Here is a 26,572-nt window from a genome sequence, read left to right as displayed (position 1 = left end):
AAGTAATCAGGCCTGGGGGTGACTACAGAAATTAAACTCAGGTATGATAAACCACAGTAAAGTTATTTTTTAACAAGGGGGGGGGGGGGCAATCACTTTTTCACACAGGGCCATGTAGGTTTTGAGTTTTTTTTTCCTCAATAAATAATAAAAACCATCATTTAAAACTGCATTTTGTGTTCAATTATGTTATCTTTGACTAATAGTTAACAGTTTTTGATGAGCAGAAACATTTAAGTGTGACAAACATGCAAAAGAATAAGAAATCAGGAAGGGGGCAAATAGTTTTTCACACCACTGTATGTGTAACGATTGGTGTCAGCTAGTAACAGATTTCTGATTATGTGGTGATCTGCAGTATCACCAATAATACAGATAATATACCTGATAATGTGGTGATCTGCAGAATCACCAATAATGCAAGTATAGTGATGCGGACAAGTGTGATAACTGATATGCACAGGTAGTGATTGGGTGCAACAGTAAGTACTGATAATAACACAGGGATGCTTCACCAGAGGAGCTGGTGGGCGTTTACAGTACTGAGAGCTCCTCACCAGTGACAGGAGTTCACTGGTGAGAGTAGAATGGACAGACAGTTCGGGTTGGCAACAGACAGACATATCAGGTACAAAATCGGAAGGCAGAGACAGAAGGTTTAACAGGCAGAGTCGGCAACTAGATCAGATGGGCAGAAGTACAAGAGCGTAGAGCGAACGAATAGTCAGGAACGAGCCAAAGTCATACACAGATAAATATACAGTCTACAATTAATTATTATTATAGCTATCAAAGGTGTGAGCGCTAACACGAGGTATTCGAAACATCAGACAGCGGGCAACTGAAGGCCCGTGTCTTTTATTCAGGAAGGGAATCCCAGAGCCTGTCCATACACAATAGATTAGGTATTGCACACCTATGATGGAAATAAGCACAAATATCTCAAATAACAACGGGGTGCTGTGTCAATAATAGACACCAATTAACAAACAAAACGACACGCACACCAAGCCAATTTAAATGCTTAGAAAAAAGTGTATTGATAATCAATGTATTAAGAATATCATAAGCTGGTCTGAAATCTCAGTACCAATAAGAAAGTGCATACAAAAATGTTTACATACAGTACATAAGATACATAGAATACATGAAGTAACCCACTATTAGCTAGAGAGATGTGTAAGCAGAAATCATGTAACCCGTAAGGACACAGTCCAAAATACATCTATAGCTTATATCATCCAGCAAATATGGGTCCCAAGGAGGATCAAGTCCCCTATAGTAAAGTCCAGGGACAGAGTCCCAATCTGTTAATGCGCATAAAACAGTTCAACAAGCAGTGTGAGATGAGGTGCTGTCACCCTCAACTTGTTTACCCAGACGTCGGCGTTTCGGAATTAGATTCCTTCCTCAATGGGTGCAGAGCGGGATAAGCGACCACAGCAGAGCGGGTGAGCGGGTGAGAGGCAGCGTCCCAGAGCCTGCCCATCCAATCAGCGGTGAGGCGCGCCCCCCGTGACGTCAGCCGACCCACAGGTCAGCTGATGCGTCTACGGGACGCGTATAGGTCTTGCCGCTGGCCGCGTGCACGCGTAGACCTGGGGCTGTACGTGGGCGAGAGTCCCGTGCGCGGCGTGTGCAGCTGAGCGGCGGGGGTGGTGGCGGCAGTCACGCTGTTCTCCGTGACCGCCGTATCCCCGCCGCTCGTTACAATATGGTTTGTGAACTGCAATGGAGACTGGACATAGACTAATACAAAGCCTGCATGCAGGAAGTTAGAATAACTAGATCAGTTAAAACACAGTACTGTGAACAAGCCCATACAATTATATGGACAGTGAGTTGACATGCTGAAACTTTTCTGCAATGCAACTGAGCACGGTGAACCAGCCCTTAATAGGGTTTATTTATTTTTTTCTTGATGAGGGATGATAGTTTTTGTGGACTGTGATATACCGTATTATACCTCAGGGGTCCCCCATGTGTCCTCAGCGTTATTCCAACTCACTGCATGCAGGATTTACATTAAACTCTACATCCAGTCTCCATTGCAGTTCACACTCATAATAATGCCTGCGTAATGCAGCCTTAGGCTAGGTTCGCAGTGGTCCGTAGCATAATGCACGTGTTATAGTGAGTGTAAACTGCAATGGAGACTGGACATAGACTACAAATACGACCACACAAAGCCTGCATGGGCAGTGAGTTGACATGCAGAATTATTCTGCAAGTCATTATTCTGCATGTCTATGGACCTGTTCTCAGTGGTCAGTTGCATTGAAAAAAAAGTAATCCCGTACAATGCCATGGAACTGTTCACAGTAAAGCGTAACTAATCATGTTATTCTAACTCGCTGCATGCAGGCTTTGCATTAAATACTATGTCCAGTCTCTATTGCAGTTCACACTCATTTTAATCGATTTTAATTCATTATAACACTTGTGTTTTGCAACTGGCCACTGTGAATCCAGCCTATCTCCACCTTACTGCACTAGATATTCTGTAAGATCAAACAAAACAGGTGCCAACCAGGCAGTGTTACTAAGCGTATGCCGAACAGCTTACTCAGCCTCCATAAAAGCCATAAAATAATCTACATCCATGCCTGTGTTCAAGTCAATCAGCTATACTATATTGGAGACCGCATCAAAGGATCGGCCTACACCTAGGGATTACTCATAGCTTAATTACAGAAATTCCATCACTTAAAAATTCCCACCCTGCAGTGCGATTGGTGAATGACACATTTTCTCATTTAAGAGCACAGGAACAAAAATGTTGGTTTCCACCTACTTAGTTTTAACAGTGACATCTAATGGGAGGTAAACACTATAATAACAACATGAATAAATATTCTAGCATACACTAACACCAAATAAGTAATCAGTCACTGAAGGTTGTAGATGTAAAAGAGGAACCAGAATACCTTCGAATCAATGTACAGATGGGTCGGCACCATGCAAGTGTAGTAATAAAAATAGCTTTGGGCCATAAATACAGAAATTAACAATCTATTTTTCACAATTTAATTTTCACAAAAATTGATCAGAGAAATCTTCCACGCTTGCTCGACTTATATCAGTAAAAAATGGGAAAGTTGATCAGATTTCTTTTAAAATTAAACTATATTTTTCCAGCTTATAAGAATTCTCTTTACACATCTTTATAGAAGACATGTTCTTATTTTTAATATATATTTCTTAGATTCAATATTTATTTCACATTTTGAGTATTTTCCGCCCTATAAGATGCCTCAGAATATAAGATGCACCTAGGTTTATAAACCAGGGATAAAAATATATACCGTATATACTCGCAAGCAAGCCGAATTTTTGACCCCCAAAAAGTGGGCCAAAAGTTGGGGGGTCGGCTTGCTTGCGAGTCTGTGGTCTGTGGTTACCTCCCCCCCCCCCCCCCTCCTGGCCGCCGCTGCTATTACCTTAGCCGGCGCCGCTTCCTCTATTCCCCTCTCTTGTTGCTCGTAACTATTACTTCACAGCAGCGCTCCCCACGGCAGCTGATGTGATAATGAGGCAGGAAGCCGTAGAGAGAGAGGTTCCCATAGTAACGGCGATACATATCGCCGCTACAGGAAGCCGCTCTCTCCTGCTTCCTGCCTCATTATCACAGCAGCCGCCGGGGGAATAATTTTTATACTCAATTTTAAAATAACTTTTAGGCATTTTACAACTGTTAAAGTACCCAAAAGTTGCTGAATTTTTCTTTTCTTGCTTGTTGGTAGTTTAACAAGTATTTCATGACAAGGTGTAAAATTTTCACCTAGGTGAAAACCCAGGAGAAAAAGTAAATTACATATGGACCCAGGTGCCATTTTGTCCTGTCTGGTTCTGCCGCTTCTGGGTACACAACACAATCTCTGCCCATGTCTGTGACTTTCAGTTCTGTTCCACAACAGATTTTTGGAATGCTGGTACCGCAGGCGTTACAAATACACAAAAACATATAAAACCACTGGAATTCCTGTCATATATGCAGCCTTTCAGATTTACTCTAAACAGATACATGAGTCTTGCATGGTAATGTAACTGATCACAGTTTTGTATATTACTGTGCAAAACACTCAAACCTGTTTTCAGCACTGATACTTTCCCACCCAGAGCTGGGACAAGGTCCTCCAGCACCCAAGGCTGAGAAACCAAAGTGCACCCCTCTATCCCTCCCACCTCAGCATTCACATACTGATCATACTGATAACTATTGGACTAAGAGGTGCCCCAGGGCCCCCAACCCCCCCAACACCTTAATCTCTAGTTATGCAGTCACTGCCATGTATCTCCTTTTCTTATTTCTCTCTGCTTCAAACACAATAGGGGAATGATAGCTGAGTGAGTTGTGCGCCCCCTCCTACACTGCGCCCTGAGGCTGGAGCCTCTCTTGCCTCGGCCGGGCCCTGTTCCCACCACACTTAACTGTTAAAATAGAATACATCTTCTTAACTTAGTGTTCCCTGAGGCCAGTTTCACACCAGCAACCAGCGTTATAGATGCAGCACAAGCGGATGATTGCACTGCACCGTAATGTTAATAATAGGGTTTGGAGATTACCACCACAATGGGCAGTAATCTCAATTCTGGCTGCAAGCCAACCTATAAGTGAGACTCCGCAGCGCTCACTTTCTGTGGCTAAAATAAAAACTGCACGGTAGTGTATTGAAAAAATAGGGTGCTGCGCATTTGCACCGCGGAAAATTCTAAAATACGCGTGCCGCCATTGACGATTTCCGGTTGCTGCACGTTGTCATGGATATCGAATGGTAATGCACTGTTGCTTTTGCGTCAGATGCAATGCTGCCAGTGCATCGCACCGTGGCAGGTATGAAATGTCCCATAGACTTTCATTGCTTTAGCATTACCCTGTGGTAAAAAGGGTAATGCAACACAATGACAATGCGCGAAAGGGGCCTAAAGGGGCTGAAATAAATGCCCCGACCACAGTTGCTGGACTAAGCTTTAGATCAAAGCAAATGCTTTTACGGTATGTTTTACTGTGGGAGAAAAACACAAATATTGGAAGGACCTAGAAATTCCATGCAGTGTCTATGGTGGGATGCAAAACCTTAGAGCTGGAAGAAAGCTACCATGCAGTCTAAATTTAACATGGAGGACAGGGGCGCCTTAACCTACTGACCACCCAGGCAGTGGCTTGGAGCGGCTTTGATGGGGAAGGCGCAATAAATTACTGTCAGTCCAAGGGGAAATAAAAATTCCTGTCCTGAAAGACTGTTGTAAGGGACTGGAGTGAAATAGATTTCCTTCTGTTTTAAGAAGGCAAATTACACCAAGCGTTGCTTTTTTAGTAAGAGGGCATTTTGGTAACTTTTATCTCCCTATACATTCCTAGTAGCTTGGGTCACCCTGCGCTGCTTAGATACTCTGCTCTTTTCACAAATAGCATTCTGCTAAGTCAGGGATAAAGAATCATTCAGGGTTCAGATTTATAGATACTCCCTAAGAAGAAGGTGTCTGGTTTATAACTGTTCTCTGCCCCCACCTTTCTGAGCCTGAGTGACTGACTGCCGTTTAAGGGTATGTAGAGAAAGTTTTTTACTCTCTGTTTTAAGAAGGCAATTACGCCTAGCTTTGCTTTTTTAGTAGGAGGGCTTTTTGGTTCCTTTTATCCCCCTATACATTCCTAGTAGTTTGGGTCACCCTGAGCTGCTTGGTTACTCTGTTCTACTCTCACAAGTGTTTTTAGGAATGCATCTAATAAGGATTCATAGAAAGATTGGAGACAGTCCCTCACTATTCAGTGTACAGAGGTGACAGCGCCCTACCCCTAAATGTTACTGAGTCTGCAGAGCGAGCAAGACAAACAAACAAACAGTAAACTCTGCAGACAGCCTGTGTGCTCTGCTAGAATGTCCTGCATGTCTAGATGTCAGGACGCTCTCCAGCCATGACTAGCTATGGAGCAGTAGGATCATCTGATGCTCTCTCCCTCTGACTGGGACACACAGCCTGCACTTCTCCCTGGACCCTGAGTTCCCAAGGACAGTGTTTGAAGTGTGTAATGGACACAGTGGGGGTTGCAGGTTTTGTCTTTCATTGTGAGAGAGTGAATAGGAGGGCAGCATCTAAAGCTCAAACAATGATAATGGACATGTAAGCAATGTGTGTAATTACATCCATCACTACTTATAATTGAAGATGGCATAATAATGTATTTCCATCAATGCTGTCTGTTTGCCCTCTCTCTAATGCTATGTACCCACCTCACGATTTTTCCAACGATTTTCCCGATGTCCATTCATTTTTTTTTTTGAGCGACAAGTAGTCATTTACACGATGTCGTGACATCCCTTAGCGTTGTGTGGTGAAAAGTGACCGTCACTGAGGACCGGATCTTTAAGATCCTTGACGACACCCCATAAAGTACTGCGGTCGCTTGACTTCTCGTTCGCGCCCGTCCTGTAATGTCACGTGACATCTCGCATACCCGCTGGCAGAAAGATGAATCGCTGGACGCTTGTCATGAGGGGACACCTCGCTGGATCCATCTTCCTGTGTTGTTGCAGTCACTGTGGTGAGTGTGGAGCTTAACTTTGCTCGCCCTCACCCTCTGCTCATGCTCCCTCTCCCACTGTCTCTCTGACCAAACAACTGCTACTTGGGGAACAATGTGCACAACTATGTACACTAGTCTGAGCACTCTTCAGAGGAGCCAGTAGCATTTGGAACTATTATTGTGTATTTATGTAGCACTGACATCTTCAGCACTTTACAGAGTACATAGTCATGTCACTGACTGCTCACTGGAGCTTACAATTTAATCCCTACTATAGTCAAACTGTAATGTCCTACCATATTATTATTATGTATTCATATAGCACTGACATTCTGCAGCACTTTACAGAGTACATAGTCATGTCACTGACTGTCCTCAGAGTAGCTCACAATCTAATCCAACCATAGTCATAGTCTAATGTCCTACCATATTATTATTATGTATTTATATAGCATTGACATCTCCTGCAGCACATTACAGAGTACATAGTCAAGTCACTGACTGTCCTCAGAGTAGCTCACAATCTAATCCTACCATAGTCATAGTCTAATGTCCTACCATATTATTATTATGTATTTATATAGCATTGACATCTTCTGCAGCACATTACAGAGTACATAGTCATGTCACTGACTGTCCTCAGAGTAGCTCACAATCTAACCCTACCGTAGTTATAGAATAATGTCCTACCATATTATTATTATGTATTTATATAGCACTGACATCTCCTGCAGCACTTTACAGAGTCATGTCACTGACTGTCCTCAGAGGAGCTCACAATCTAATCCCTACCACAGTTATAGTCTAATATTTTCAATATAGGATTGTTTTGGGGTAAACCAGTTGACTTATTAGTATGTTTTTTAAGATGCAGGAAATGTCTGAAGTGTCTGAAGACAGAAACTCCATGCAGATTTTGCCCTGGCCAATGTTCAAGCCTAGGACTCAGCACTAAAATGCAGTAGTGCTACCCACTGAGCCTCTATTCTACTCATAGATATCTGCTCATTCATGTCATCAATTCTGACCCTCTACTACCCTTCCTCCCTCCATTCTACTTCTCTTCTCTTGTATCACTTACACTACAAACACACTGTGCTTATCTCCAGAATGGATTATGAATCAAACCATTAGGCCCAGTGCACACCAAAACCGCTAGCAGATCCTCAAAACGCTAGCGGTTTTTGGAGCAGATTTCAGAGCGATTCTAGGCATGTTTAGAGACATTTTCTAAACATGCTGAGCGTTTATGTAAAGCAGATTACAAATCTTGTTACAGTAAAAGCTGTTACTGAACAGCTTCTGTAGCAAAAACGCCTGGAAAACTGCTCTGATCTAGCGTTTTTTCAGAGCGGTTAGCATTTTTCCTATACTTTACATTGAGGCAGAATCGCTTCTGCAAACAGCAAATGTGCAGCAGGAGGCACGTTTGCGGTTTGCTAAAAACCTCAAACCGCTTGTGTGCATCATCCCATTGAAATACATTAGCCAAGCGTTTTCACAGACAGATGTGGTTGGCGGATCGCTGCTAAAACCGCTCGGTGTACACTGTGCCTTAAACCACCTTACCATATCAGCCCTTCAATGTCATGATATACCCACTCCAGTCCTACCCCAACAGGTGGTAACATATCTGCATATCTCAAAATGTTTGTGAAAAATTATTCTGAAAGGAAGAATGTCTTGCTTGATAATCCAATCTTGCAATGTGACTGACATTGGACCTTGTAGTGTGGGTGTTGTATTTATTTGAGGTGCATACTGGCAGCATGTGCTGTATGGCATACAATGCTGATCATCCACAAGGTAAACTTAGGCAGCTGCCTAGGGTCTAGAGAGAGTTTAGGGGCCTGGTGGTTGCTAGCCCCCACCAAATCTAACTAAATGAGCCAGGTGACCATCAGTGGAGGGCAAAGTGTTATCTTGCCCAGGGCCCCGTTTCATAGTTATCCTTCTCTGATAGCTTATATCATGTGTGAAGTGTTCTATAATGTATATGATTTTTGTTTTATTTTTATGGGGGGGGGGGGGGGGCGCCACAGGATTTCTTGCCTGGAGTGACAAGAAGGCTAGAGGCGCCCCTGATGGAGGAAATTGCCCTTCTGACAGGCAGGCACATGTTCTACTCGTGAATTGTCCCAAATAACCTCTCACCAGTTCACTAAAATGCTCAACCAACCACTGGTTGAACGTGCTTCTTCCTAGGTTCCAAACTTTAATTAGGTATCCTCCAGTTAAATATTAACATGTCCCATCCAAAGACAGCTCTTACGCAGACCAGGCAGGAACAGAAAATAAACAGAATATATTAAAAAAAATGATAGAAGGAAAGTGCTACTATTCCTAAAAGTTCAGGTAAACCAGATCAGGAGAGAAATACAGTCCTCTCTTCCAATCCAGGCACCAGCAGACAACCTGTGACAGGATAAGTTCCTTAGGTTTGAGTGACAGCCACCACCTCAACCTTAAAGGACAACTGAATTGAGAATGATATGGAGGCTGCCATATTTGTTTCCTTTTAAGCAATACCAGTTGCCTGACTGTCCTGCGGATCCTCTGCCTATAATACTTTTAGCCATAAGAGGCCCATACTCTGGTCGATTTCAGCCAATCTATAGATTGATAGATTCCTGTCACATTCAACTTGACAGGCATCTGACAGAAATCTAATGGTTGAATCTGCTACAAATCTATAAGTGTATGGACACCTCTAGACCCTGAACAAGCATGCAGCAGATCAGGTGTTTCTGACATTATTGTCAGATCTGACAACATTAGCTGCATGCTTGTTTCTGGTGTGATTCAGACACTACTGCAGCCAAATAGATAATCAGTGCTGCCAGGCAACTGGTATTTCTTAAAAGGAAATATATGTGGCAGCCTCCATATACTTCTTGTTTCAGGTTCCCTTTAAGAAGAGGCACACATTCTTTGTGAATGGCCCTATGTGGTTTACCTGGACTGTTGGGCATAGTAGTGCTTTCCTTCTAGCATTTTGTTGTAGCAACATGTATACATGAGAAGAGCTTCATTGGTTTAAAACACTCTGGGCCATATGCAAATCACTTTTGCACCTGAGTTTTCTCCTAGGTGATATTTTTAAACTTGTCAATAAAATGCATTTTAACTTAAGCCACCAGAAAACAACAAAATACTCAAAATAATTTTGATAATACCTTTTCACCTACTTTTTGGTACTTTTTTAGTTGAAAAGTACTGAAAAGTTACTTTAAGGCGTCTTCCACACCAGGACGTTGCGTTTAGGGGACGTTATAGGGCGCATAACGTGCCCCTAATGTAACGCCTGGTGGTGTTGGAGCAGGACGCTACCAAGAGCCGCGTTAAAAGCAGCTCTTGGTGCGCCTGCTCTGTCAGATGCGCTGCGGAGACCACGTGAGCGGAGCTCTCCGCATCACGTGGTCCCGCCAGCCAATCAGCAGGCGCTCCAGGAAGTAAACACTGCAAGTGCAGTGAATAATAAGTAGCCATGTGCCTGGCTACGTAGCGGCCTCTCCTCGCCTCCTCTCCTCCCACAAAATAAAAAAAAACACCCATACTGAGCATGTGCAAACAGTCTAACGCGGCTTAAGCCGCTAGAAAGCACAGTATGCTGCACTTCAAATACAATACAATACAATACAATAACATTTCTATAGCGCTTTTCTCCCATAGGACTCAAAGCAAATGAACGTGCAGCGTTACTGTGTAACACAACGTCGGCACTGTGAACAGCCCATTGATTTTTCATTGCTGTGCGGTGGGGTACGTTACAGGCTGCACTAACGTGCGCCTGTAATGTCCCACTGTGAAAGCAGCCTTAATCGAAGATGAAAAATTATCTCCTGGGAGAAAAGTCAGGTGAGAAAGTGAATTGCATATGGCCCTCTGTATGCTACTTGTCAGCGCAATGATTTTAAGTTGATTAGATAATATATTACTAGAATGCTAAACGTTACCTAGTGAAGTAGGCTGACCCAAAGCATTACTTTAAAGGTTCACAGGAAAAAAGAAAGAAGGAAAGAAAGAAAGAAAAAAGAAAGAAAGAAAGAAAGAAAGAAAGAAAGAAAGAAAGAAAGAAAGAAAGAAAGAAAGAAAGAAAGAAAGAAAGAAAGAAAGAACAAGTTCCCATTTTCACTTGGGTAAATTGCAAGAATTACAGTAAGTAAATAAAAATGTAAAGTAAACAACAGTTACAAGTATAAGCATACATAAGTCATTGTAGGCCAAATAGAATACATACGTTCTTCACAGAGCCGTCCCATCCAACCTTCTGGACATGAACATGCATTTGGTCTTTCACATACGCCCCCATTCTGACAGGGAAACCTGCATACAGCTTTAAACAACAAGATACCATTAAACATGGCACTTGTACAATAATGTTATACTTATTTATGCAAATACAAATTATCTTATAGAAGAAGTGCCACAACACACATTATTTGAACTTCAGAATTTGCTAAAATGAAAGTGCTATGAAGTACATGAAAACTGAGATGTATGCAGCTAACTGCAACTTTAGTAAATGAAACTGGGCATGAACTCTTGCACAGGGCAGAAGGAAAGCATAGGGAAATGCACCCTGTATGTATTTAGAGAGTTTAGCCTGTCTAATTCCCCCTCTTCTGTGACTAATCACAGGTTGTAATTTGATCTCTTAGCTGTGTTAGCTGGCTGCCTCAGCAGAGCAGGTAATTTCTAAACACAGGATGTTAACCCTATATCTGCTTCCATGAAAGCAGGAAGCAGACTCACTGCAGATTTATCGCAGGATTTGTATCAGCTATAACAAAGAAATATTTACTCTAAAGGTCATTATGCTGTTGCTTATCTTTCAGAGCAAAGAGGAAGTTCTGAGTTTAGGTCCGCTTTAACCTCGTCTTCTTCTAACTTTTGCACCTCCATATCAAACTACTACAAGACCTGGGCTGGAGAAGAGGCTTTCTTCTACTAAGGCCTCTAACTTTTGTTTCGTTTTTCCTCACAAGTGTCCTTTAAGAATGGAGCAGCTGTTGACTATTTCAGCAATGCTACCTGGCAGGAAAGATTTGGCAGAAGCAGTCATGCATGAATCCTCTGCATTTTAACAGCTGGTCCTGGACGTTTATTTACAATAACTGCTGCTATCTGAACTCAGTGCTGTTAAGAAAGGTGTGTCAGGTGTCCACTGAATACTTGATATCATCAACTGCTGTTAATTGCTGTTGTCATAATAGATATAGACAGTATAACAGACAGAAAAAACAGTTTCCTTCAATTTTCAATACTCAGCCACGCATGATTAATATATAGTGTTCTATAATCAGCTAACATATAGTTTTTTAGTAATAGATCTTCTGAAGTATAACCAGTAGTATATCAGGGCAGCGTAGCTATTGCCACTCCTATGATCAAACAACACAAAGGCTGGGTGCACACATGGCTGTGCGTGAAAGGTACTGTATTGGTTGTCATGTGGGTGCTGAATGCAGATGCTGGGTGCCATGTGGGTTCTGGGTGTGAGTACAGAGTGTCATGTGGGTTCTGGCTATGGGTGGGTATCAAATGTCATGCAGTTGTTGATTGCAAGTACTTAGTGCCATGTGAGATCTGGGTGCATGTACTGGATGTCATGTGGGTGCTGGGTGCAGGTACTGGGTGTGACATAGGTGCGAATAGTCTGTACTGGGTGCAGACTATGGGTGGGCGTTGGGCATCACATGGGTTTTGAAAACAGATACTTTGGGTGTGGGTACTGGTTAAGTGGGTGCTTGGAGCAGATAGTGGGGGCCATGTGGAGGCTGTGTGCAGGTATAAGTACTGGGTGCAATGTCAGGCCTGGGTACAGGTACTTGAGGTCATGTGAGCGTGAGTACTGGGTCCAATTAACAAATTAGTAGGTAAACCGTATAACATGTAATGTGAAAAAATCATTCAGTTTATTATATCAATATTGGATATAAAATAGGGACAAACATTTAAAAAACAGAGAATGTGTCACAGAGCCTGTAGATGACACATTCCTGGCCGGCCACAATATCATGCACTCACAATTAACAACCGCTCATTCATACTCCCAGACTACCTATAGTTAGTATATATGTAGACTGGCAATCTGTTGTAATTAGCACTAGTTCAGCTGAATATTACTTGCAAGCGAACAGTCCCAGTCCACTTATAGAGATAAAGGTAGCTGCAGCATTAAGTATAGCACGCAGTGCACTTTGTACTATTCCTTAGATTAGTAGCTGTCAAGCATAGTTGAAGTAGTTAAAGCAGGAACAGATAGTAGTTTATGGTCAAATCAGTAGCTGCACAGTCTCAATCCACCAAGAGAGTATAAGCAGATGATTCAAATTGCCATTCAAAGCAGTCCACAGTAATTGTGTACTTGAAACATATGCACAATATCATGAATGCAGGGGAAGAGGGAACCATACAGCAGGATAAAGCATCTGTCTCACCCGCATCCTGAACAAGTATTCACCATCTGGGAGTCGGCCGGTTGTATATCAGCATGAGAACCCTTCTGTCGACAGGTCCATAAGCGGTGTCCGTGCTCTGAAGATTCAACTTGCAGCCGGCTGGCGTCCCAGCTATGCCGGTTGCATATTAGCATGGGAACCCTTCTGTCGGCAGGTCCATAAGCGGTGTCCGTGCTCTGAAGTTTCCACTTGCAGCCGGCTGGCGTCCCAGATATGTAGGCTCAGCGGTTCGTCATAAGACACGCTATCGCGCTGATGTTTGGGGTCCCAGCGTGTGAGCAAAGCTGGCCGGCCAGGCGCGCTCAGGCTCGGCCCACCAAAGCATTTCACGCCGGGGACGTTTCTTCAGGTTGTAGCACACTCCCCCTTGGGTGAGTCATTTTATGCTGAAGCTAACGTACGTTCCCCTTTCCGTTCCATGACACTGTAATCCTTCGTTGCAACTCTAATATTTTTCACATATTATATATATATATATATATATATATATATATATATATATATATACTGTGTGTATATATATATATATATATATATATATATATATATATATATATATATATATATATATATATATATATATCTGGAAAGTAGTGCTTCAATAGTTAGTATTAAGCCAGTTAGAATAACTTCCAGGTCGTCTCTGTGATTTGTAAGTATATCTCCTTCATAGGATGTAGTTGGTTAGTTATTTGCAATGAATTTAAAGCGACAGTGACACAGTTGCCTGCATTTCTGCTTACATCGCCCAAACTATAAAAGTGAACTACATTGGTTTCCCAGAGCAACATAGCTCACTATAACACCAAGCTATGGCTCTAATAGCCCTTATATTGAGTAAACAAAACCTCTCCAGTATCTAATCTAGCAAGTACAATCACACGTACGCATTCATACGCAGGAAAGCTCTCAAATCCAACTCTCTGTTTAGGCCATGTGGATGCAAAGGGCCTGATTCACAAAGCGGTGCTAACAGTTAGCACCCTGGTGAAAAGCCCTTTATCACGCCTAAACTCAGTTTAGGCATGATAAGTTTAGGTGTGATAAGTTTAGGCATGATAAGTTTGGGTGTGATAAGTTTAGGCATGATAAGTTTAAGCACCAACTGCGTTAGCACCGCAGTGCACAGCTGATCAAAAGTTTTGCGCTAGCAAAGTCTGGTGCACTTTGCATAGAGTTTAATGGCGCTGCTTTGCGTGCGGGACTTTGCACGCTATCTAAACTTGTCTAAACTTATCACGCCTAAACTTATCACACCTAAACTTATCACACCTAAACTTATCATGCCTAAACTGGCTTTTCACCAGCGTGGTGCAATGGTTATCATGCCTAAAGTCTTTTAGGCGTGCTAACTGGGTTAGCACCGCTTTGTGAATCGAGCCCAAAGTGTTTAGCTTATATATCCACATGGCCTCTTTACAGTACAACACACCATCATAATCTCCACGTCTATTAGAAATAAGCTTGTATATTTCTTTGACTCTAGTCCCCTCCAAACAGCTGTCATGAAATTCAGCATAATGAACTGCAAGGAAACTTTTTTCCTCTTTTTTATCTTCAATTACTCGGAGATGTTCTAGTACTCTATCTTTCATCATTCTCTTGGTTTTACCAATATATTTCAGTCCACATGGACATTCAATCATGTATATCACTTTTTCTGTCTGACAGTTTATGTTATGTGATCGAATTTCATAAGACTTTTCTCCAGAGCTATCTGTAAAATATTTATTGTCAGTTCGGTGAGTAAAGGGACAGAGCTTACACCTCGAACAGCGATATGTCCCATTGGGAATATGGCTATCCAACCATGTAGAGGTATCCCTCTTATATTCACTATGGACCAGTTTATCCCGCAAATTAGGAGCTCGTTTTGCTGTCATGTGCGAATACTTGGCGCCATGCTTGTACTGGGTGCAGACTATGGGTGGGGATTTGGGCATCACATGGGTTTTGAAAGCAGATACTTTGGGTGTGGGTACTGGTTAAGTAGGTGCTTGGTGCAGATAGTAGGCGCCATGTGGAGGCTGTGTGCAGGTATAAGTACTGGGTGCAATGTCAGGCCTGGGTACAGGTACTTGAGGTCATGTGAGCACGAGTACTGGGTGCCAGCTATGGGGGAAGGGGTGGATGCTGGGAGAAGTAGAGGTCAGTATGGGTGCTGCAGGAAGGGGAAATCATTGGGGGGGGGGGGGCTGGGAGAGGTCAGTTTAGGTGTTGGAGGAGGTCACTATGGGTGCTGCTGGGGACCGGAAGGGTACTGCTGGGGACAGGAAGGGTGCTGCTGGGGAAGGGAAAAGTCAAAGTAGGTGCTGGGGGAGGGAGGTTGGGGTCAGTGTGGGTGCTGGGGGAGGCAGGATCACTGCAGTACTAATGCTGGGGAGGGAGAGATCACTGTGGATGCTGAAGAGGGAGAGGTCACTGCTGTCAGAGAGACACTATCTTACCTGCTCCCACACAGCTGTGGGGATGGTTACACTAGGATTCCTGTATGGCACCTCTGTACTCTAAAGTGTCCCAGATGGGAGGAGCTTCCTGTGGGTGTGGGTGGGGCTTCCGGTGGTAGGGATGAAGCTTATCGCGGCCATAGGCAGAGCTTCATTTTTACAGCCAAAGGGGCCTTGTTATAGGAATTTAAATAGGGGTGGTGATTGGGCACCCAGAGCCCCCCCCCCCCCTTGCATGTGTCTGCTCACAGCAAAGTTCACTGTTTTATAATTATGATTTAATAAGGCTTGAACTACTACCGTTGTGACCTCTTTATGACAACAAGCATATCATACTTTAACCTAATTGTCTGATTGTAAATAGTTTTCCTGCTATATCAAGATATATGATAAAGACTGAAGTGAGTGCTCAGAACAATCAATTACGGTACGTAATTTGTTGTTAAACAAAATAAGTATTCTGATGGGCTGATCCGGTCAACTTCTTAACATTTGTCCCAGATTTCTTTGCATCTGTCTTCATAAATCAGTCCAGTGTGCAGTCATTTTTTTTCTCATCCACAAACACTGGCACCATTATACATATACTTTACACTCCTGACTTTTGGTACAGACATATGAAATAAATATAAACAACTAAGTTTTGGCTAAAAAAAAAAGTAAAGTGTTGCAGACCACTTCATAAATGTAACTTAGAATAAATGACTTTGAAGATATCAATATTTTTATCTGACTGAAAATAGCCCTGGGCTTTGGAATGAGTACAAGGATAGCTAACATCAGTACACTTTAACCATTCCCAATTTAAAACCGTTGAAGTTTTTTTTTTTTTTACTCTATGCCATTCTATACTCCGTGAAGGAGATGCAGATATCTAATATTTAAAGAGGTACTTTACTGAAAATAACATACCGTATATACTCAAGTATAAACCAAGACTTTTTGGGCCTGGGTCAGAGCCGGATTAAGGCCAAATGGGGCCCCAAGCAAAGTAGCAGATTTGGGCCCCCCTCCCTGCCTCCCCCTCTCCCCCTGCATCCTATACAATAAAATGCAAGTGTCCCTGTGTCAACTGAATGGTTGTGTGCCCCTGTTTTTTTTGTACTACGCATGTGCACAGTACAGTCAACTGCTGGAACAGGAGGAGGGGCCAGGGAGCAGGGCGGCCATGTGGGTGCGGCGGTGGTGCGGTATCACTACCTAGAGCCCCTTTTTAAATGGGCTTAGGCAGACTAGTAATGTCATAAAAGAACTTAGGCTTCTGGCACCCATAGGAATTTCTATGTTCTTACCAAGTAGCTATGTACTCGTAGCAACTTGGAAATCGAAATGTAAAATAGACAGCAGTGACTGGGGTAGGGAGGGGCACTGCTGGGGAGGGAGAGGTCAGTATGGATGCTGCAGGGGGAGAGGTCAGTGTGGACGCTGTTTGGGGAGTGTAAGGTCAGTATGGGCACTGCTGGGGAGGGAGAGGTCAGTATGCGCACTGCTGGAGAGGGAGAGGTCAGTATGGACACTGCTGGGGAGAGAGAGGTCAGTATGGGCACTGCTGGGGAGGGAGAGGTCAGTATGGGCACTGCTGGGGAGGGAGAGGTCAGAATGAGCACTGCTGGGGAGGGAGAAGTCAGTATGGGCACTGCTGGGGAGGGAGAGGTCAGTATGGGCACTGCTGGGGAGAGAGAGGTCAGTATGGGCACTGCTGGGGAGGGAGAGGTCAGTATGGGCACTGCTGGGGAGGGAGAGGTCAGTATGGGCACTGCTGGGGAGGGAGAGGTCAGTATGGGCACTGCTGGGGAGGGAGAGGTCAGTATGGGCACTGCTGGGGAGGGAGAGGTCAGTATGGGCACTGCTGGGGAGGGAGAGGTCAGTATGGGCACTGCTGGGGAGGGAGAGGTCAGTATGGGCACTGCTGGAGAGGGAGAGGTCAGTATGGGCACTGCTGGGGAGGGAGAGGTCAGTATGGGCACTGCTGGAGAGGGAGAGGTCAGTATGGGCACTGCTGGAGAGGGAGAGGTCAGTATGGATGCTGCTGATGGAGGGAGAGGTCAATGTGGATGCTGCTGGGGGAGGTCAGTGTGGGCACTGCTGGGGAGGGAGAGGTCAGTATGGGCACTGCTGGGGAGGGAGAGGTCAGTATGGGCACTGCTGGGGAGGGAGAGGTCAGTATGGGCACTGCTGGGGAGGGAGAGGTCAGTATGGGCACTGCTGGGGAGGGAGAGGTCAGTATGGGCACTGCTGGAGAGGGAGAGGTCAGTATGGATGCTGCTGATGGAGGGAGAGGTCAGTGTGGATGCTGCTGGGGGAGGTCAGTGTGGGCGCTGCTGTGGGAGGGGAGAGGTCAGTGTGGGTGCTGCTGGGGGAGGGGGAGGTCAGTGTGGATGCTGCTGGGGGAGGGGGAGGTCAGTGTGGGCGCTGCTGGGGGTGGGAGAGGTCAGGGTGGACGCTGCTGAGGGATGGGGAGGTCAGTGTGGATGCTGCTGGGGGAGGTCAGTGTGGGCGGTGATGGGGGAGGAAGAGGTCCGTGTGGACGCTGCTGTGGGAGAGACCAGTGTGGACTCTGCTGGGGGAAGGAGAGGACAGTGTGGGTTGCAGGGGGTGAGGCAGAGGTCAGAGTGGGTTGCAGGGGGGATGAGGTAGAGGTCAGTGTGGGTTGCAGGTGGGTGAGGTCAGTGTGGGTTGCAAGAGGAAGGAGAGGTCAGTGTGGGTTGCAGGGGGGTGAGGGAGAGGTCAGAGTGGGTTGCAGGGGGGTGAGGGAGAGGTCAGAGTGGGTTGCAAGGGGATAAGGGAGAGGTCAGAGTGGGTTGCAGGGGGGGTGAGGTAGAGGTCAGTGTGGGTTGCAGGGGGGTGAGGTCAGTGTGAGTTGCAGGGGGGTGAGGGAGAGGTCAGTGTGGGTTGCAGGGGGATGAGGGAGAGGTCAGAGTGGGTTGCAGGGGGATGAGGTAGAGGTCAGTGTGGGTTGCAGGGGGATGAGGTAGAGGTCAGTGTGGGTTGCAGGGGGTGAGGGAGAGGTCAGAGTGGGTTGCAGGGGGGTGAGGGAGAGGTCAGAGTGGGTTGCAGGGGGGGTGAAGAAGAGTTCAGTGTGGGTTGCAGGGGGTTAGGGAGAGGTCAGTTTGGGTTGCAGGGGGTTAGGGAGAGGTCAGTGTGGGTTGGGGGGGAAGGAGAGGTCAGTGCAGGTTGCGGGGAGAGGTCAGTGTGGGTTGCAGCAGGGGAAGAGAGGTCAGTGTTGGTGCGGGTGGAGGGAGTTGCAAGGTGTCCTGGGAGGCGGAGCTTCCTGCGGGTTGTGGGCGGAGCTTCCCGCGGGTTGTGCGCGGAGACTCCCGCGACCATGGTCGGGGCTTTATTTCATCAATGCCTCTATTATGGCAGTAGCAGCGGACCCCCCATCCCCTTCAACCCCCCTCTACTTAACTCTGAGCAGCAGCATTCCCGTCTTCTCTCCTGGTCCTCACATCACGAGACTCGAGTCCCTGTGCTCAGCACTGCCACCTCCAGCTCTTCCTCCATGGCCGGAACTAAAGAGCAGCAGACTGGTGAGAAAATAGTCACCCCTCACCTGCCTGCTGGTACTTGGCAATGGAAATCTGTGCGTGTGGGGGAAACTATACTGAAGCTTTATAGTTTCAGTACAGTTAAAAGTTACCTGCTGCCAGGATGGGGCCCCAAGCTGGTGCTTAAGGTGCCTGGTTGATGATCCGGCTCTGGCCTGGGTCGTCATTATTTTTTAGTATTTACATAGTGCCGACATCTTCTGCAGCGCTATACAGAGTATATTGCCTTGTTACTAAACTGGCATGTCTATGTATGTATTGTTTAGTGTAGTGTATGCATCATAGTCTAGGGCCAATTTAGGGGAAAGCCAATTAACTTATCTGTATGTTTTTGGGATGTGGGAGGAAACAGAAGTGCCCAGAGGAAACCCACACAAACACGGGTAGAACCAGTGGCGTAGCTAAGGAGCTGTGGGCCCCGATGCAAGTTTTACAATGGGGCCCCCAAGTACTCTATACATAACAATTGATACGACGCACCAAAACCTGCCAATGGCAATACAGTGTCAGCAGTGCAAGAAGCGGATTGGGAACAGTTTGTTAATGATTACCACTATTCAAAGCATCTGTAGAAGTGATTATTATGAGCACAGGACCAACAGAGAGCTAATACAAGGTTTTCACAAATGAAATTAAAATAACATATTAATTTTGAAATGTATGACTTTGTTCTTAGAATATTAGCACTATACAATGATTCCTGTATCATTTGAAGATGCTGAATGTAAAGCTGGTTGCATGCAAACATATGACCAATTCTCTACTTATTACCCCACCTGCATGTAATAAAGGCTTTTTAACCAGTTAAAGGAATACTTAAGTCACGTATAAAAAGTGACTTTTACTCACCTGGGGCTCCCCTCAGCCCCCTGCAGCTTAACGGTGCACTTGCCGTGTCCCTCCGATGCAGCTGGTCTGGCCAGCGGCCACATCCGGCTTGGTCGTCACTGGCCGACAGGCTGCGAACGCGGCTGATTATCCGCGTCCCCGGACACAATAGCATTGTAGAGGGCGCTATTGCGTCCGGGGACGCGGATAATCAGCCGCGTTCGCAGCCTGTTGGCCGGTGACGGCCAAACCGGAAGCGGACGCCGGCGAGACCAGGCGCATCGGAGGGACACGGCGAGGGCACCGTTCAGCTGCAGGGGGCTGAGGGGAGCCCCAGGTGAGTAAAAGTCATTTTTTTTACGTGACTTAAGTATTCCTATAAGCTCTCAGTAGTTTTCACTTTATGCATCCGAGCAATGTTCACCTCCCATTCGTTCGCCTATAACTTTATCACTACTTATCACAATGAACTGATCTCTATCTTGTTTTTTCCGCCACCAATTAGGCTTTCTGTGGGGGGTACATTTTGCTAAGAGCTACCTTACTGTAAATGCATTTTAACAGGAAGAATAAGAAAAAACTGAAAAAATTCATTATTTCTCAAGTTTGGCCATTATAGTTTTAAAATAATACATGCCTCCATAATTAAAACCCACGTATTGTAATTGCCCATTTGTCACAGTTATTTCACCGTTTAAATTATGTCCCTATCACAATGTATGGCGACAATATTTTATTTGGAAATAAAAGAGCATTTTTTCCATTTTGCATCCATCACTATTTACAAGCTTATAAAAAGAAATTATAGAAATATTTCATCTTTACATAGATATTTAAATAGTTTAGACCCTTAGGTAAATATTTATGTTTTTTTTTCTTTATTGTAATGGTTTTGTTTTTTTTTATTAAACATTTTATGTGGGTATTTTTGGGAGGGTGGGAAGTAAATAGTGTTTTATTTAGGGAAATATTTGTGTAGTGTAATTTTTTTTTACTTTTAGATGTAGTTTTACTCTTTGGCCACAAGATGGCAACCTTGAGTTTGTTTACATGACGTCACTCTAAGCGTACAATGTGCGCTTCAAAGGACATAGAGTCAGAAAAAGCGAAGCTTCCGAGAGAAGCTGTCGCTTTTTCTGCGGGGGAGAGGAATCAGTGATCGGGCACCATAGCCCGATTCATTGATTCCTGGGCTACCGAATCCGCGGCCGGGAGTGCGCGTGCACGCGCGCGATCGGCCACGGGAGCGCGCATGTCCTCCTTGACGTTCTTATATGTCAAGGAGGACAAAGTGTTTAAGAAATTCTTTTTTTTATATACGTTTCAATATATATATATATATATATATATATATATATATATATATATATATATATATATATATATATATATATATATACATACACACACACACACACACACAGACAACAAGACATATTGTATTACTATAATATATAGTAATTCCTTGCTGCTCCCTTTTCTTTTAGTAACATATTATTTTATCAGTAAATAGGTTTTTATTGTATGCACATGTCATTTTTATTGAATGGTACAAACATTTTTAGAGGAAAATTTTACTACTTGATTTAGAAAATTAGACTGTATTACATTACTCATTTTATAAGAGGGAAACACACATGTAAAAACAGTTCAATAATAAAAGTAAACACCAGTTACCAGCAGCAAACATAGTCATAATAATCACGCACTTCAGTACTATCACATTCATTAGAAAATCACTGTACTGTAGCATGCAGGCTTGCTAATTAAGACAATATGAAACACAATGATAATGTGTGGACAGCAGTACACACAACACAGTAAAAAGTGATCATTTTTCACAGTCTCTTATTTTTCTTAAACAAGGATTCTAACTTCTTGGGCAGGTTTTAAATGCCACAATTATTTTTATTTTGTATTTCATATGCTGGTAAGATGTCTTTTAAAGCCACTATTGGTTGTATTTTATGTGCTGTAAGATTGACTGTGTGTCAAGGTTAGAAAAAGTGACTGGACCCAACGCCAGGTCTTGAGCTAATATCATGTAAAATGAAGGTCAATATTTAATTCTCTAACTGAAGATACAGAAATACTTTATAGACACTTGCAGTTTGTAGGCCAGGAGACTTTTTTAGCCTGAGTGTTATGGAATCAGTGGCGTAGCAATAGCTGGTGCAGAGGTAGCGACCGCATCGGGGCCTTGGGTCAGAGGGGCCCTGAGGGACCCACCCTCAACCACAGTATTAGCTCTCTATTGGTCCTATGCTGGTAATAATTACTTCTAAAGGTGCTTTTATTAGTAGTAATCATTAACAAACTGCTCCCCAATCCCCTCCTTGCACTTCTGACACTGTTGCTGTCCTTGGCAGGTTTTGGTGCGCCATATCAATTGTGATGCATAGAGCGCTTAGGGGTCCCAATGTAAACCTTGCATCAGGGCCTATAGCTCCTTAGCTATGCCATTGTATGCCATGCCTAAATGTAGCAGTAGAGTATTGTACCGTTAGCCATCAGTGAAAGTAGGAAGTTTTGAATCAGGATGATAAGACTTTAATGCTTAACGTTAAAAGATTCAAAGAACAATTGGTCTCCTTCCCAGTTTATACATGTAGTCTAAAGAAGGCCTATTGGCCGAAAACGTACTCTTTGAATCGTTTAAAGTTAGCTAATAAATCACATCATGCTGATTCAACAGATGGTGCAATGCCTAAATGTGAGCAGCCTGAAAAAGCAGATACCTGTTGAAAATATCTACAGCACTTAGTAGTAAATTAGTAGTTATGAGTGGTATACCTTTGCAGGATGGTGGCATAGTCCATGTTTGGTTTTCCAAGCAAACACTCCTAAGGGATCCTACTAACATGTATCCACTGTAGCAAGTATATGTTACCATGTCCCCATAATGATGAAATAGTCCACGGACAATTGCATTTGGCACATGGGTTGGAGGACCACATGACATTTCTGTGGATCAAGATATTGTAAGAAGTTGAAAAATTATATTAAATGTATGCACAACTAATGCCATTTTAGAGCAAGTACAGTAGAAAACTTTCTCTAAGCACCCACTGATGGAAGTACAGGTCCAAGAAAAGATGCAGTTGCCATTACACTGTGTACTAAAAAATAATCCATAATTGAGACCTCTAAAAAACAGCAATACTGGTACTCAAATGATTGTGACAACTGTTAACGGTCCACAGAGGGAACTGTTAACAATTTCTTACATAGTTTTATTAAAAAAAAAGACATCTGACCATCAAGTTCAACCACAAAAAATGGTACAACACTGTCCTGCACCATTAAATATATCCCCGTTGATCTAGAGGAAAGCTGAAAACCTCTACAAGACTTGGGCCTATTAGTCTTAAAGGGGGAAAAAGTCCACAGGCTCGAAGAAAACGGTCTTCAGACTCCCAGTAGTGCCCGCTCCCACTGTTCAACTCTATTTGTTACAGTATGTTGAAGTTTGATATGTTTTGTTTTCCAAAAAACAGAGCATGCATATTTTTGATTAAATTGATGCTCTGTCTGCAGCAGTGCCAAGTGCAATTTGTCTTCTATTACAATTCTTAACTTAGGAGAAAAGGTGAAGTGAATAAGGACCTTACTGTTCTAATTAATATGCTCACATATTGGCCTCAATTCACTAAGATCATGCTGGAGATAATAAGGCGAGAGAAACTTGCCACCACGCAGTGAGAGAGTTATCTTCTCTCTTCATTCCTTAACCTCTTGAGGACCCACCCTTTACCCCCCCTTAAGGACCAGCGCTGTTTTAGCTGATCTGTGCTGGGTGGGCTGTGCAGCCCCCAGCACAGATCAGGGTGCAGGCAGAGCGACCAGATCGCCCCCCTTTTTTCCCCACTAGGGGGATGATGTGCTGGGGGAGTCTGATCGCTCCTACCTGATGGGTGTTGCGGGGGGGGCACCTCAAAGCCCCCCTCCGCGGCGAGATTCCCCCCCTCCCTCTCCTCCCTGTCCCCCCTGGTGATCTGGGCTGCACAGGACGCTATCCGTCCTGTGCAGCCAGTGACAGGCTGTCCCCTGTCACATGGGGGCGATCCCCGGCCGCTGATTGGCCGGGGATCGCCGATCTGCCTTACGGCGCTGCTGCGCAGCAGCGCCGTACAATGTAAACAAAGCGGATTATTTCCGCTTGTGTTTACATTTAGCCTGCGAGCCGCGATCGGCGGCCCGCAGGCTATTCACGGAGCCCCCCGCCGTGAATTGACAGGAAGCAGCCGCTCGCGCGAGCGGCTGCTTCCTGATTAATTAACCTGCAGCCGGCGACGCAGAACTGCGTTGCTGGTCCTGCAGCTGCCACTTTGCCGACGCGCGGTATAAGTGCGCGGTCGGCAAGTGGTTAAAGCAGAATATAACTCTGTATTTCAACTTTGCTCTAAAAAATAATTTACAGCATATTATATGCAACCAGCATTTTTTTTTCTACTAGACCTTCATTGGAAGGCTTACACACAGAGCTTTAAAGTTCCGTGGAGAGACATGCTGCTGCAGCTGAAGTTTAGATAGGTACATTTAAGTAAACACAATATAACAAGTGGTGAATGTGACTCACTCTCTCTGACTGTGCAGGAGCTGGAGGACAGCCAAAGAGTGTGTGACATTCACCACTTGTTACATTGTGTTTACTTAAATGTATCTATCTAAACTTCGGCTGCGGCCGCATGTCTCTCCATGGAACTTTAAAGCTCTGTGTGTAACCCTTCCAATGCTGGTTTAGTAAAAAAAAATGCTGGTTGCATATAATATGCTGTAAATAATGTTTTAGAGCAAAGTTGAAATGCAGGGTTATATCCCGCTTTAAGTTACCTCCTCTGTAGTTAAGTTACCTCCTCTGTAGTTATTTTCACACGCAGTTAATTAACAGCCTGTCTAGAATTCTGGAGTTGTTTTAAGGATTGAAGAGTTAACTTAAAGACAGAAGAGTTAACCTTAGGTTTGCCTGAGGTAAAATGTTTCCTGAATACGACATGCCTCATCACCATGGTGACCACTCTAGAAACGTTATTAAAGACAGGAGATGAGCTTCCACCACTGGCACCTCTGTTGCCCCAGGTAGTAGCAGAGTATATAACTAATGTATAATATAAATATACTGCAATAGAAAAAAAAAAGCTAAGAGGAAACTGCAACTTACTTTCACATCTAGCCTTTGTGTCTGTCCAGGTCTCATCCGCATTGCATGTCATAATATCTTGGCCCACCAGCTGATAGCCCTTTCGACATTTGATGGATAACTTCTGGCCCACATAGAACTCTGTCTCTGTCAGAATGGCATTCTCTGGAATCACAAATGGCACCGGACAAGCGTTTGCTGTTTGAAAAGAAAAAATAATGTAATTTCTATATTTCAATCCTATACATTTTTGATATGTTTTATAACAATGAAAACGCAAAGCATACATTCTAAATAGATGTCACTGCCAGAGTCCTTAAAGTGTAAGGGTACCTTTATGCTTCTAACTGGAACCCTTTTAGTTTCTCCTTATATCTGTAAATCTCTATAGCCTTCAGTTAAGCTACATACACTTACTAGATTACACTTGTCAAAGCCAGCAAATGTGTTTACAGCAGCCTCTGATCCCCCTCGGTGCGTCAGCAAGCGATCCACCTTACAGATAAACTCGGCCAAGTGGTGGCCCAGGACATTGTTCTCCCCACTCACTCCACCTGTCTTGTAAATGTCTTTGTGCGCTGCTCCATCTGCCCTTCTGCCCCGCATAGCAAAAGAAGGCATCGCTAGCCTGAAACATGTGGGGGTTACAAACGGTGACCAGGACCAGCGCTTCCATTAAGGCAAGGGGAGCAATTGCCCCGGGGACCCTGCACAATAGCAGCATTTGTATCTCACCTATCCCGCCAGTCCGTGTGCTGTTACATTCTTTCATGCTCCTGGTCTTCTTCTTCCTGCTGCCTGCCTCTTGTGACTGGTGCATTTACTTACGCTTACACATAACATGCGCTGGTGACAAGAGCCAGACAACAGGAAGACAACAGGGGCAGGCAGTTCAGCCACCCATGTGAAAGAGGCCTGAATGTATCTGCTGCGCTACAATATTCCACTGCACATTTTTCTGGAAAGCAGGTGCCCTGCATTTCATTTGAAGATTAGCACACATCTGCTCCACAATAGGAGACACATTGGCCCTTATTCAGTTCAGTTTTTCTCCTAGAGATCATTTTTTATCTTCTGTTTAAAATAACTTTTCAGCACTCTGCAATTAAAAAAATACCAAAAAGTAGGTGAAAAGCACGGTCATATTTATTTCTAGCTTGCTGGCAGGATAAAATGTTGATTAGGTGCGAAAATATCACCTGGGAGAAAACTTTGGATAAAAAGGGGAATTGAACAAGGGCCATTGAGCTCTGGTGACACGTCATTTGATTGATCCATTTCCCAGCTGGATAGAATTAGCATATCATTTACACTACTCATAACTTAATTTACTTAACTCATAAATAATGGCATCTCTCTGGCCATTATTATTATTTAGCACTGACGTTCTGCAGCATTGTAGGTGAGCACTGTATGAGTATATTGTCTTTTCTCACTGTCCCTCAGAGGGGCTCACAATCTAATCGCTACCATAGTCATATGTTTATGTGTGTATGTATCATTGTCTAGCGTATGTATCGTAGTCTAGGGCCAATTTAGTGAGAAGCCAATTAACCTATCTGTAGGATTGTGGGGTGTGGGAGGAAACCGGAGTGCCTGCAGGAAACTCACACAGACAC

At 44.2% G+C, this 26,572-nt stretch overlaps 1 protein-coding gene across 2 annotated transcripts in view; it reads right to left on the bottom strand.

Moving 5' to 3' along the window:
* The window catches only part of SVEP1 (sushi, von Willebrand factor type A, EGF and pentraxin domain containing 1), a 456,592-nt gene that overhangs the window by 18,196 nt on the left and 411,824 nt on the right, over positions 1 to 26,572 (bottom strand). For both annotated transcript variants that reach the window (XM_068234340.1, XM_068234341.1), the window contains 3 exons: positions 24,975 to 25,151; positions 22,607 to 22,777; positions 10,767 to 10,862 (listed from right to left, as the gene is read on the bottom strand). In XM_068234340.1, coding sequence (XP_068090441.1) covers positions 10,767 to 10,862; positions 22,607 to 22,777; positions 24,975 to 25,151 — 444 coding nt within the window. The remainder of the gene's footprint in view (positions 1 to 10,766; positions 10,863 to 22,606; positions 22,778 to 24,974; positions 25,152 to 26,572) is intronic.

Source organism: Hyperolius riggenbachi, chromosome 1 (genome assembly GCF_040937935.1).
Source record: "Hyperolius riggenbachi isolate aHypRig1 chromosome 1, aHypRig1.pri, whole genome shotgun sequence".
Taxonomy (NCBI): domain Eukaryota; kingdom Metazoa; phylum Chordata; class Amphibia; order Anura; family Hyperoliidae; genus Hyperolius; species Hyperolius riggenbachi.
Note: the sequence above shows the minus strand (reverse complement) of the source record. Positions and strands in the feature narration are given on the sequence as shown.